Raw genomic sequence first — 13,969 nt, forward strand, 5'->3', positions numbered from 1 at the left:
CAACCTCGCAAAGCCTTCTCCGTGGCTACATGGGTTATCATTTTCTACGCTGCTGATTGGTGATATGCATCGATTCATGTCTCGCCTGAGGGGGGCGGAGCTTCACCCTACCAGGAACCCGAAATGTCCTGCACGGAGTAGCCCGAGTACTCCGTACTGAATACCTACTCGTAACTCTCGCTTCTACTGAGCACGCGTACATACACATGATGGGCGCCTTCGACCGCTTGGGCTTTTCTCATGTGCTGGTGGCTCGTCTCTGGGTTGAAAAGAAGTCTGTCACTTCTCTTGCTCAAAATATCGATCACAGCAATCGCCCACGAGGTTGAAATATGCCTCTGTTTGGTGCAGGGCCTCACAGGAAGATCTTCCCTACTAAGAATCCTTCCCGACGCTCAAAAACCGAAGCCGAGTTCATGTCAAATTCGTCCGACGACGTTCGCCCATTGAGGCACATATCGACATTGATGACCACCCCCAGTGAAAGATATGAGAAGCCTCAATCACAGCTGCGGCCCTCACGAACCACTCTCGATGGTCGAGTCTACAACAATTCCGGACACTGGAGATCACTCTCCAAAGATGCAACCCTCTACTATTCAGCCACCGCATTATCGGTGCTCATTCCCTTGATATCTCTAGCAATATGGCTAGGAGTAAATTCCAATCGCTGGAAAGAGTCGGAATGGTCTGCCATCCAGAGTGATGCAATTGGTGGTCGTCTCACCCAACCACAAGCAAAAGCAGTCGATCTTCTCTGTAGCGCTCTAATCGCACCCTTGATCTTGGGTGCTTTTAACCTTGTCTGGTTCTCCTGTGCCCGTGTCGCTGTCGTCAACGAGAAACAGTCCGACAAAGATGGAGTTCCGCTTGCCTGCCTCGTCGAGGTGAGTAGTACCACCGGCGGCTCCTATGACGTCCTCAAGCTATCAACATTGTTGGCACCTCGCACTAAGAGACTGGTGACACTGGGGTTGTTGGTCATTGTCTCAGCTATCGCCAAATCAGCTTTGGGGAATGTCATCGCCTACGAAGCATACAACGAAGATAGCCTCGGAGGAAGCTCCCCTCTCCGATTGCTCAGTGATAGGCAGCTGGCAGTTCCGAACAGCTTGGTCTCTCAAACATTCGTGGGAACTTGGGGTTTCAATACCCAACAGAGATCATCATTTGCCAACCAGTTTAGTGGGTTGATGACCGGGCTCAGTATATCAAACGCCAGCTCACAGCTCACAGCAGACCATGCTTACATCATGACCAACGTGACCGGTGCTTCATTAGAGCTACCACAGACAGTTTCCACGTTGCACAAACTGCCCGGCTCTCGCTGGTCTGTGTCTTGTGAACCCTTCGTACCAGACACATTCACGGTCATACAGATGGGTTCGAAGTCGGTCCAATTCTCCATGACAAGAGGGACGACCGATCTTGTCACAGGCAATTACCCCGGGGACATCGCAACCATCAAGAATGCATTTAACGAAGTGTATCCCTTCATGCTCTTCCCACCAGCCGATGGCTCCAGCGCAGTGCTCGCCTTCACCACGAGCTTCAACCTCAGCGACCAACGGTATGACTCGGAATTCGGCACCATTACCCCCAAAGCATTCAACATGACCGCCCTCGGATTCAATTCAACCAAGGCAGTCATGTCTGTGTGGGCCATATCATGCAAAATCTCACGTCAGGAAGCCACCCTGGACCTAATTCGCTCTCCCACGGGCGAATGGCTCAAGAACATGACCTCGCTGTCCGTGTCCGAGGCAACAACCGATCTAAAATATCTGCGAATGCAACAACTCCAACTGAGTCTGAACTACCAAGCTCCAGACGTGACACTCCCCGGCCTTGGCCCAGCTCTCGCCCGCTCCGCCGACCCGTGCATCGACGCGACTCTAACCGGCACCGCGTCCGAGATCACCAGTGTAAACTGCAGTGCGATCAACAGCACAAGCGTCTCATTCTCGACCCTCGCGCAGAACTTCCTGTACGCGTCCGCCGAAACCGAACGCATCGCGTACGAAGTCGCCGCCACCAACACCTCCCGCGACACCCCGGAAGCGTTCTACTCCGCCGCCAACACCGCCCAAACCCTACACTACCGCATCACGTACGTGCCTGTGATCCTCTTCGTCGGCATCGGCTGCATCCTCGCCGCCGCGCTCATCACGGTCGCCTTGGTGTGGAGCGTGTGGGGCACGGTCAGCGCTCGCTCGTTCCGCCAGGTCGACGTCCTGAGATTGGTGGTCGACGCCCTTGCGGGACTGCGTGAGACCGGAAGGAGGGGGGTGGACGACACCCGCGGCGTCTACGATCACATCAAGGGTGACAGTAACGCCGGCTTAGTCGCGTGGGCCAAGGACTATCCTGTCAAGTATTCCGCTGAGCCTGACACCGGCCTGATTGGCTTGTCTCGGGCAAGGGCTGTCAGCAGTGAGAGGCCATGATAGTGATAGTAATTTCTCGAACTTTTGGGGTCATTGAGGTCTTCATCCCCGTCCTTGGTCCTCGTATTGTCTAGCCTTGTAACTTGCTGTGTCTTTGGGCTCAGATGCTCCTTTCTCAACCCTACAACAGTAACCCTAAAGGACTGCGTCATGGTTTACGCTTCTAAGGCCGGCCTCTTGCACCGGCGAAGTCTAAAGCCAAGTAGCAGAGACAAGTCGTGTTTTTGGCACGGTGAAACTCCGCAAGGTATGCTTCTGGCTGGTCTTGGATTTTTCAACATTTCCATCTATCTGGGATTTGTTACAACCCATAGTTGGGTTTCTAGTACAGTAAGCATTATCTCCCCAGGTGGTGGCACAAAGGGTGTTGTTATCGAATACTCCGAACTTCGAGCTTTGCTTTCCAATCTTTCCAACGCCAAAACCACACACACCAAACTCCCCAAACACCATGCTAGAAAGCAAGGGCGACCGCTCCCCCCGTCAACCAGCCAGTGAGTCAATAAGACAAGACCAGCGGATTCTCTTTCGCATCTTCTGCTGCCTTGATACAGACTGCTGGTGTTGAGATTTGACTTCAGGGATAGCATCCCGACGGTCAAGAAATTGTTCGTCGAACCTCCCATTGACTATGATATGCCCTGGCGTGTACTCGTCGGGTTCATCAGGGTCCAATACTGGATAGTCATCACACTCATTCCAGTGGTCCACTCTCTATTCGGCGTGTGGATGATAGAGCTTATGACATGCTCCAGTAGCAGCCACTTGAAGCGCAGTACCTTCCAGGCTCCAGAGATCGTCACAATCTCGGACAAAGACCAGCGGATCGACCCACAGGGAGGCTCTGCCTTGCAGAACAGAGATACGCAAGTTCTTCGTATACTTTGCTGCTCTATACTTGCCATGTGATTTCAGCATAGCAAGAGTAGCAGCTGGTGTGGTATATGACTTTCCACTAAGCGGATGTCCGAAGTAGTTGAGATGATGGAAAGCGAAAGGCCAAAGTAAAGGGGCCGGGACGAATTCATCCGGTGTTAATCGGCTGGCAGAAAATCACCGAGCCTCCCCGTCGAAATCTTCTCGAGGCTCATGAATACATGTATCCTTCAAGATTGCGCCAGCAGGAAGAAATGCGGCAGCCTCCGGGTCCATTCTCTTTCTGTGGTTGGTGGAAGGAATAAACGTCGCTGCTTCTGGGTTCAATTCATTCCTGGAATCAGCGCAAGAGGGAGTAAATGAAGGAGCCTGTGGATTCAGTTTATTCCCAAATTTCGTCGAAAAGGAAACAAAAGCAGGAGCCTCTGGATTGAGACATAACCCAACTGGCGCGTCTTCAGCGGTCTGGACATGTGGATGTGGATATTGGACGTCGATATCGTTTGAAGAAATGCCACCGTATATGTATGGGTTGTCTCCACGATGCGAGAGATTTTGCAGATCTTGCGGGTGGAATGAGTGTTTATCAAGTTTGGAGATCTCATGTTTTTGATATATATGACCCGTGGTAGACTCGACCACGTTGGCACTGACGACAGCAGGCTGTGAACACTGCTGTTGAACCGCCAGCAGCAACAGTGTTTCGTGACTCTGCAAATGATTAGCAAATCTTACTGCTCGTGCGGACGGCTGGCGTGACTCTGCAAGGTAACGACTTACGGTTGACGAGCAGTGTTTGCGATTGTAATCAGGATAAGAGAGGCCGGCCATTGTAGTGTGTATTCTAGAAGTCGTCGAACTCAGCGTTCTGGGCTGTGAACCAGGCTCGTTGATTCCAGATTCTCGATTTTAGTGGTTTGCTTGGTTCAAGGCGAGAATGGCCAGGTGAATAAGAAGATTTGAACTGTGGTTGGAAGTTCCGTGGGTCGGTGGGATGAATACAATATGCAGAATCATTGGAAGAAGAACACGTAGTCACATGGATATGTAGCTGCCATAGAAACAGTTCTGAGGCAGCGATTTGTCTTCACATACTCTGGCGTGGTCGTTGTTATGGAAATTCTAAAGGCAGTGTAGAATGACAATAACATAGCTCGTTTGAATCTCCGTATCGCGCCTGAAGTGCTCCGACACCAGTCTAATGTTTGAACATATAGCGCTCCTCGATACTTCCAATCCAAATGATACTGTTGGTTATACCGACTCAAATCCTGGGTCTAGGTAGATCCTAGTCGACAGTGCGCAGTGTATCTCAGTTGAGCTTCCTCAGGTTCGCTTGGTGATCCTCTGACGCACTGACTCAGATTGATAGTGCGACGAACTTTGTCGACTCGATAGGGCGATATGTACATATTTTATATACATAGCACACGGTGAGAGTCCTGCATGAGCAAACGACAAGAACTTCGCCGGTCGGCAGTGATTCCGGTGACCTTGCATACAGACACTCATATTGGCAATGTGACAGTAAGCGTTTGCGTCCTTATTCGCCCTCGGAAACAGCATTTGTCGGGGCTGAAATCACCCATGATGTTCCAATATTGAGATTCAATCATGAGGCACGGGGATATTTCTTGAGAACTGGAAAGTTTTCTAGGTTCAGGACTCGGGAGGCATTGCGTATCCATCATTCGGGCGTGATGCTGGAGTTGACAGCCGTGGTGAAGCTGTTTCCTGCAGGCGGCAGGACACCATTTGCTTATCATGGTGGATTTCCTCATATTCAAATACACATTCGTCGTGTAATAAACCAGGACCTTGTGTTGAAGCCACGTTGAAGAAAGGAGTCCAGTGTCAGTAAAGACAGAAGAGGGAGAACTTACAACCCCCTTTGGTAGGTAGATGTCTAAATTTGTTTGCTTCTTTCATTGTGTGATCCTTTCGTATCATGAGTTGATTGTGGATCGCTGGTTGTTGGACGTCGGAAGTCCATGTTTTGTTTGATTTAGTTAGCCGAACTTAAGCCGTTTCCTCAATCTGCCTCTGAGTAAATCTGATCTCAAGCTTGTTGACTTCAACAGACCCAGAGGCGACTGACTTCTCAAGGGTCTGCTTCTACCACGAGATGTCGTGCACCGTCTTATCCGATTCCTTGCATTTGCCATGTGTGGAAGCCATTTACCTGACCGAATGAGAACGCGGGCGTCCAACCTCGGACCATTGGTTGAACGGGTCAAAACGTGGAAACATCCTCGAGCGTGATGGCCAGTCGGCCAGTTGCATCGGCCAGAATGCTAATCACAAAATGCCTTTGCAAGTCTCGAGTTTTCACAGGAAATCTTGGGTCAAGAATGCGATATGTCATCCTCTGCTTTACAATTGGACCGGTTCAAAGAAAGGAACCGGATACGAGTCAGCCATCCCCGTTGATATCATGGCCATCGTTGAGGATTTTGGGCCTCTACCTCGAGTCGCCCACAGCTATATCATATTTTCTCTTCAAAGAGCTTTGCCAAGCAAGCGTACTGATTTAATCAGTCCACACCGGTTTCCATGACAAATACGAGATCTAGATTCCATATGTGAGCTTTCCAGAACTGCCCAGACTACACGATGCAGTCAAGCGGCCCACACAATGTGCCGGCCTTGGTATACAACAATGCTCTGCTGAAGCCACGTTTGCATCTTCTCAAGTAACTTGAAGTTTATGTTCAATTTTGGGTGGGCAACGAAAGTGACGCATCTTGGAAATGAAATTGCATAAATACTGTACAAGTGAGTGTCGGTTGAACATCCCACGCTGATCAAGTTTGTCGTGTCCAGAAGCTCGTCATTTAGGCATTTCGGATCAATCATGAACGCCCAGTCTTCCATGTGAGAAGGTCATCCATCCTCAAGAATCGATATCTAGCATGCTATTTATCCGCTATAGCTATCCGCCCACGATCCGTAACGGGTGACTCGGCGCTCGATCCGTGCTCAAACATCGTTTATGAGCCGAAAAAAACGATCGACAAATAAGCTGAGCGACTACTGACATAAAGAAGGAGTTCGAGGACCTTTGCTCTCGGATGCCGTTGCGGTCTAAGTTTTCTTTAAGACCATTACAATGATGGCAGGCAAATGTCCTGATTGTCCAGCGGAGAGCCTTGGGTCGGCGGGACGAGGGCACAATCTCGTTGTAACCTCTGTGGTGGCCCCCATTCTCGCCACATTCCTGGTCTCTAACCGCCTTTACTGGCGTTTCCGCATGTTGGGACGCTTTGGCCTCGATGACCTTGCAACTGTTCTAGCTACAGTGAGCCCCGGCCCATCTGGTTGAGAAGGTGACAATTCTGACTGCTCCAATAGGCATTCCTTATTGCTCAATGCACTGCGTCTATCGCAGCCGTCAACTTTGGATATAGCAGCCCTCTTGATGTTTTGGAACGTCAGCAAGCTTCTCAAGCATTGAACGTAAGCAACAATTGATTTTTCCAAGTCCTAGAAGCCTTGACTAAGAATTCTATAATTCAGTGCTTTTTCCTGGTTCAAATCTTTTACAAACTCACCATCAACTGTACCAAGCTATCCGTCCTCTTCTTATACCTTCGCATATTTGTCGATCGTCCTTGGTTTGTACGCACATGCTGGGTCTTGATCCCTTTCGTGCTTTGCGCCTGTATCTGCTTTACCATAGCAACTCTGATGCAGTGCAGCCCGATGTCGAGCGCCTGGCATCCTTGGAATGCCGAGAGAATCTGTGTGAATATTTATGGTTTGTGGTACAGCAACGCAATCTACAACATTTTTACGGATTTCATCATTGTTTTGATGGTACTCCCAGTTATCTTCACACTAAAACTACCGATTCGTCAGAAGATAGCCCTGACCGGAGTCTTCGGCCTTGGGGGCATTGTCTGCGCCGCATCAATCTCACGTCTGACGACTCTCTACGCCTCAGCATATGGTACCGATGTCACAGCAGGCTCTCTGGTGTCGACCATATGGACAACAGTAGAAGCTGGTCTCGGGGTCATTTGCGCCAACCTACCAATGTTAAGAACACCAATCCAGCATATCTTCCCACGGCTTTTCCCTTCAAGATCAGGAACGAATCAAATATCAAACAGAAGCATATCCTTGCCATGCAGATCAAGCCACAGTACCACAATGGTCTCTCCGTTAGCTGGCCCCCAGGCTGCATCCTATATTGCAAGTTATGGAGATGCAGTCCGCTCAGTACAAGTCTCGTTGGACAGTTCCAATACGTTCAACGATATCTCTTATCCGCGAGATGAATGCTACTGGCGACCATGTCTTGATTCCTTGCCTGAAAACAGTGATCTCGAACTGCGGGCAGTGCCTAGCCCTCAACCAAACGAAGAGCCTTTGGATCACATATCGGAAGCCGAGCAGGACTGGTATCAGTGTCGGCAAGTAGCATGGTAATGCCGTAATATGGAGTACCGATGGGACTATTCTATTGATTCGGAATGAATGGATAACGGGAGCTGATATCAAGTCCTTGCACGTGGTGCTACATTTTGGAAGAACAAGATTTCGGAAGGTCTGGGAATCGAATAATCCACATGTCCAGCAATTTGGCAATGCAGGAAGGTGTTGCGCCGAGATATGTGGGCAGCTGGGCTGCGTTGCTCGACTAGAGCTCTGCCGGTCTTCAAGGTTACAAAGGGCACGGGAGCAATGGATTACGGAACCCCGTGGAAAAGAATGTCCTTGACACTCACACAGAGAGGATCGGAGGGAAGGATCTAGGATGTACCAGACAGCTTCCTCACCAAAGATAGTACTTGCTACCGTGGCCCTCTCGTCAGAAGCGTGTTCAGGTAACCGGCCACACTCCATGAACCGTAGTCCTCCGCTACCCGGACGGCAGTACGGCCGTCATTGGTTAGATCGTTCGGTGTGACGCCGTTCTCTTGCAAGAGTCGTTTTACTATGGCCAGATGTCCATACTGCGCCGCAAGATGCAGTGCTGTCCATCCATAACTGGTTCTGCTGTTTGCAAGGACAGAGTGCTCTTCTAACAAGACGTTCAACACTTCTAGATGACCGCGGCTGGCCGCTATATGTATTACCGCGTTTCCAGGCAGTGTCTGGATATCTCGATCGATGTCTTGCTCCTTCAAAAATCGGTCGACAACTGCGAATTGACCGAACCAGGCCGCATCAAGCAAGGGAGTGAAGCCCTGATTCGAATTCGGTACTCTGCCATTCAAGTCGATCTGACTCGTCTTCAATAACATATCCACCAATTCGAGCTTACCCTTTGCCCCGGCGGAGTCCAATATAATCAGCCCTTCTATCTCGTCAATGGCAAACCGCTCACCATCCTGCAGCAACTTCATCACGACTTCAAACTTGTGTCTCTCTGCAGCTGCCAAGAGGCTGTCATGAAGTTGGTAGTTTTCAGTCTCTAACCGGGCTTCGAGTAGTCGCCTTAGCTTCCAGTTTTCGCCGGAAATCACTGCCCCGTAAATCGCTTGAGATAGCCATTTCTCCGGAGAAGAAATTTCTGTCTCTGGAGGATCAAATCGAGACCCTTCCTTCATAAAAAACCTCACCATGTTGTAGGACCCACTCGTAGCCGCAAGCGTGAGGGGCTTAAGGCCGTTTTTCATTTTGAGCTCGATGTCTGCCCCTTTGCTTGCCAGGAACTGGACCATCTCGAAGAGGCTGTGCTCTACCGCCCATGCTAAAGCTGTCAGGCCCGCCGAGTCCTGGTCATTGATATCTGCTCCATTCATCAAGAGATACCGTACAATTTGATAACGGTCCCTCTCCACTGCCAGTCGTAATGGAGACTGGCCTGAGGAGTTTTGCTGCTTAATGTTTGCTCCCTCTTCAACAAGGACTGCTACCATTTCCTGATCTCCTATCTCAACGGCCCATTGTAGGGGTGTTCCTTCAGGCGCGTCGCATGGGTCAATTTCTGCTCCAAGTCTTCTAAGTAGACGCACGGTTGACCAGTCTCGTTGCCTGACGGCATACCACAGTGCGGTTCTTCGACAGCTATCATAAGCGTCTAAATTTGCTTCCTTCTCTGCAAGTAAGCAAATAATGTCTTCCAAACCATACTCAACGGATAAATGCAGAGCTGTCTTTCCCGAGTTATCTTTCCGGTTTATTCTTGCTCCTAATTGTAGGAGTAAGCGTACCATCTCGATTTTACGGTTCTCCACAGCCCAGTGCAGCGCCATGTTTTCCCGAACGTTTACCCCCTGGTTGGCGAGTAATTTTACCATGTCCCGATCATTTCGTTTCACCGTGCTCTCAAGTAAAGTTTCTCCTCGATCATTTGCTGCATCAATATTTGCTCCATTGCGAACCAGGAATTCAACCATTACTTTGTCTTGATTTTCCAAGGCCTCTTGTAATAAGGTTCTGCCAGATTCATTTTTTGCTTCCACATCCGCCCCGGCCTTGATCAAAATTTGCATTATGGATCGGTACCCGTTTTCAGCCGCCAGCCAGAGAGCGGTGCTGCGTTGAAGATTCCAGTGACGATCGTCGGTGCCAGATTCAACTAACATGTGCACAACATCCTCTTGGCCATCCTCAGCTGCTTTATCAAGTAGCCCTCTCGGTAATATGTCCGATGGTTTGGAAGTCATACTACTCTTCTCCAAAAGAGTCTTGACAAGCTGCCAGTGACCCTGATGGGCACCCCAAAGGAGGGTTTCACATAGCGTGGTATGACCAACATCGACATCCGCCCCAGCTACCAACAGCTGCAGGATAATATTTTCATTCCTGCTTTCAATTGCCGTAGAAAGGACAGATTGACCTTCGTCATCAACAGTGTTTGGAGAGGTTATTGCCCCCAACAGCAGTTTTGTTGTTGTAACATGCTGTCGTGATACCGCCCAGGCAAGAGGTGTCATGTCTCTTGTATCCCGAGAGTTTATGTCAGCTCTGTTGCAGTCGAGTAATAATTTCACAACAGCATCTTGTCCTTCTTCAGACGCCCTTGATAGAGGTGTCTGTCCCTGGTCATCTTGCGAATTTACATCGACATCAGGATTGCGAATCAATGTCTTCGCCACAGCCACGTTTCCTTGTGCGGCAGCCCACGATAAAGGCGACATGCCATCAGAGTCCTTTTCATCTGGACAGCCTCCTCTATCGAGAAACAATCCCAGTGTATGTTCTAGATTGAAGAATGCAAAAAGGTGAGCTGCAGACACCCGAGTGGGGACTTGTTGACTGTAGCCAGGGAAATGGAGATCAGGTACAAACATGATTTGAGTGATGCACGAAATGATCGAGGAGTCTTGGAGAACCTGCAGGGCCAGTTCCTTTGGGTTCGTCTCTCCACAATCATGGCTGTGCTGACCCCAATATCGAGCGGCGTAATCGAGAAATGCATTCTGTGCCAAAAGGTGCCTCAAATCTCCGTCTGTCGTGCAAAACTGAATTCTAGGAACAGCGGAAGCTAAATAGACAAGACAGGCTGTAGCCATCTTTCTTTGTGCATTTGGAAACAGAACAGACAGCCTCTCTTCGAAATAGGCTTGGATGGTTTCATGTGCCGGCCTTATTTTCTGGCTTTGCTTGTCGAATGTGACGAGACCTGCACAAACCGAAACTAAACGAGTCACGGTGGGTCGAGCTTGCATACTGAATTCGTTGGAATTGATGCTCACGGCCAAGGCCTGCAACAGCTCGTCTAAAGTAAGCGGTCTCAAAGCAGCTGTAATCCACATGATTACCTGTTCAGCCCGAGCGCGATCGTGCTCTGGTTGCGCCATGATCCTTTCTAATATTTTATCATATGAGTCATATAGTTGAGAAGGAAGGGATGAGAGTGCCCGCTCCACTGCTTGAGGATTGTCCAATTTGATAATAGAGCCAATATGGAGATGAGCAAGCAAAAACCTGTACATCACTCAGCATTACTCTTAAGAGTGTTAAGAAAAAGCTTACATTCCGTGAGATTTTCGTATTATTGCAGTTAAAATTCCCTGGTGTAGATTGGCCTCGTTTATAAGAGTCGCAAAATCGGCGTTTTCTTGAACACGCCCCTCAAAGTATCGCTCCAGGTCTTCGCTGTTAGCCCAGATGTCTAATCGAGGGGACTCCAAAAAAAGCCGTTCGATGTAGGGTAAATAACGTGAGAATACCACAACATGGAGGGCCAGCATGTCAAGAACTGGCTTAATAAAATTGGTTGTAATGTCTTCGCTAGCTTCATCCAACCCATCAATGACGAGGAATACTTTGGAGAACTCATTTAGAAGCCGGTTCAGGACCTCAAAGCATTCCTTTCGACCAGGTCTAGTACCGTGGTCTTGGTGACCTACAAATACTGACCTTATGGGCTCAGGTAAGAATCGGCATTGCTGTAATAGCTGTTTTATAAGGTTGGAGATCAGGGTTGTGATGGAGTGCTTCTCCTTGTACTGGAGGTAGATACAGGTGACTCCAATCGTTTTGTCCTGAGATCTTCGTTTTCGTAAAAGGTCGACAACGACAGAACTAGGTATAGAACACGTCAGTTCGCTTTGGACAAATGAAAAAAAGAGTCTGGTTGAGCACCTTATGACTGTTTTGCCGGAACCCGCTGATACCATGTTAGAAGACGCAAACAGAAATGGATAATGACGTACGAATTCCAGGGCACCATAGGACCTTCATTGTGCCGTTCAGCCAATCCAGGAAGATTTGGTCTTGTAGAAACCAAGTCCCAGTTCCGTCATGATATCTGTCAAAAACATCCTGTTGTTGATTCCAGAAATTCAAAGGACTGAACCACTCGCAAATACTTCTGATCTCCGAGTCATTCGTTCGATCAAACGAGCTATCCGTTATAGCGCTGGAAACCCGAGATTTTTGGCCGTCGTGTTGGCGGTCGTGATCATCTGGCCGCATCAACTCGTTACAAGTCTCAGCTATTGCGATCAGATCATTTCCGGTCAGATAATCACGTCCTGCGTTTATTGGCTTCCAAGGGCATTGACATACCAACGTGTGGACCAACGTAACTAAGCAGTTCTTTAGCACAACCCGCTGCTGCTGCTGCGGCATACGCGTGCCAGTCATCATTTTTATGGGAGTCGGCATAATCTGAAATACCTCGAACAACAAGGCTTGGAAAATCATTGACAACACCCGCAGCTTCCATCTCGAAGCACAGCGCACAGCCAGCATCTCGACTGATTTCGTCTCGTTGTACTGCATTCTTCATGACTTGATTTCCCGAGGCGATTAGGCCATAGAAAATTGTTGGTTCATGTCTTTCAGGTGACCTTTGTATGACACGAGTTTGATCGCATTTTAAGCAAGTTTCTTCTCCAAAAACATGCAGGTTGTCCTGGGTGTAGAGTACATCACTTTGCGGAGGCGGTCTTTGATACTCGGTCAAATCTGGATACCTACGTAGCATGTCCGATAGATATATTGTAATTTTGTTTTGCTTAGTCAACCGGTGGTTCGATCTCATCTGGCTGACAACGTGAATCCATTGTTGAGGAGGCGGTAGTAGATATCCCTTCCTTGAAAATCCGCTGGTAGTGTTCTTCCCCAGATCGTATTGTACAACGGCTCCATGAGTTTCGGCTGGCATTCCTACAACAACGTCGCCAAGTCGAACATCCTGTTTGTTCGGAACACCTCCGCCGATACCCACAAGCAATCGTAACTGAATAGAAGGAAACGTTCGCTTCATGTGGGTGGCCACAGTTGCCGCAGCACCAACACCGTGGCAGCCTTCAGGTAGATAGGCAATAGCAACATTGTGACCGCTCATTTGGCCAAGAATGTACTCATTCGTGTCCCCAGCCAGATGATGCAGCCTTTCATGCTCTTCGTCCAACATATATCTAGCTGCACTCATTTCCACCTCCAAAGGACATATCATCGCAACAGTGTAATCATTGTATCCCAGCCGCTGCCGCTTCCGATTTACCACCTCCATTCAGGTCCTTTAGAAGTATTTTCAAATTGGCTGCTAGCTCTATTTGACTGCTTTCAGATTAGTTGGAGTTAATCAGATCCAACCAATAGCGCGGCTCTTCTTTGTTTCACGTGATCTCAAGTACATGTTTCGCATAATAGTCTCGTCGCCGGACAAAGATGGATGAACTCAATCAAATCATTCACCTAAGACGGTGGGGACCATCATACGATTCTCAGTCTTCACTATCTGGATTAATGTCGTTATTAGCATAAGCGCAAACTGAGAGTGTAAGAGTGGTTAATTCTTCGTGTTCTTAGGGATGACAGCCCAACTCTCGAGCCGTTCTGCTTGCACAGCCTAGTTGCGTTGGATCACTCGGATAAGCGTCAGGAAGCCGGGTTATATAGAGAGTGAAAACGGATGAGGCACAATACGGGCAATTCAAATGTTGCTTCTAAAGCCGCTCAACCTCTGAAGCAAGAGTGAGTTTGATAAGGCAGAAAGGCTTGTTCCTGAAAGATTGGGGCTCAGGAGGAAAGCGGGGGCCGAGATTTGGCACGTGATCACCAGTGCTGCTTTAATAAATAGTTTTACAGTTCAACGCACCACCGAGGCAGGTTGCAGGGAAATTTCCCGCCGAACATGGCGGCCAGTACCGCCGCTTTTGGAGGAGCTAGGACGATTGCTGATGTTGACTTTGATTCTGACTCATCAGAGTTAAGTATTCTGGGCAATCTGAATTGCC

At 48.9% G+C, this 13,969-nt stretch overlaps 4 protein-coding genes across 4 annotated transcripts; 2 read left to right on the top strand and 2 right to left on the bottom strand.

Annotated features, from left to right (window-relative positions):
• Positions 1-332: 332 nt before the first annotated feature.
• A1O9_10926 (uncharacterized protein) lies at positions 333-2,447 on the top strand (the record flags this gene model as incomplete). The annotated part of the gene is made up of 1 exon (XM_013400154.1): positions 333-2,447. The coding sequence occupies one exon, from the start codon at positions 333-335 to the stop codon at positions 2,445-2,447; it is 2,115 nt and encodes a 704-aa protein (XP_013255608.1).
• Positions 2,448-3,500: 1,053 nt separating this feature from the next.
• On the bottom strand, positions 3,501-4,154 carry A1O9_10927 (uncharacterized protein; the record flags this gene model as incomplete). Its single annotated transcript, XM_013400155.1, has 2 exons — positions 3,501-4,034; positions 4,104-4,154. 2 exons carry the CDS (start codon positions 4,152-4,154, stop codon positions 3,501-3,503), a joined length of 585 nt encoding a protein of 194 aa, XP_013255609.1.
• A 2,281-nt stretch (positions 4,155-6,435) lies between these two features.
• Positions 6,436-7,754, top strand: A1O9_10928 (uncharacterized protein; the record flags this gene model as incomplete). Its single annotated transcript, XM_013400156.1, has 3 exons — positions 6,436-6,621; positions 6,675-6,779; positions 6,840-7,754. The coding sequence occupies 3 exons, from the start codon at positions 6,436-6,438 to the stop codon at positions 7,752-7,754; spliced, it is 1,206 nt and encodes a 401-aa protein (XP_013255610.1).
• A 365-nt stretch (positions 7,755-8,119) lies between these two features.
• On the bottom strand, positions 8,120-13,074 carry A1O9_10929 (uncharacterized protein; the record flags this gene model as incomplete). The annotated part of the gene is made up of 5 exons (XM_013400157.1): positions 8,120-11,204; positions 11,253-11,804; positions 11,865-11,889; positions 11,936-12,217; positions 12,291-13,074. 5 exons carry the CDS (start codon positions 13,072-13,074, stop codon positions 8,120-8,122), a joined length of 4,728 nt encoding a protein of 1,575 aa, XP_013255611.1.
• Between the last annotated feature and the right edge of the window lie 895 nt (positions 13,075-13,969).

The sequence above is a fragment of the Exophiala aquamarina genome (genome assembly GCF_000709125.1).
Source record: "Exophiala aquamarina CBS 119918 chromosome Unknown aczIA-supercont1.15, whole genome shotgun sequence".
NCBI lineage: Eukaryota > Fungi > Ascomycota > Eurotiomycetes > Chaetothyriales > Herpotrichiellaceae > Exophiala > Exophiala aquamarina.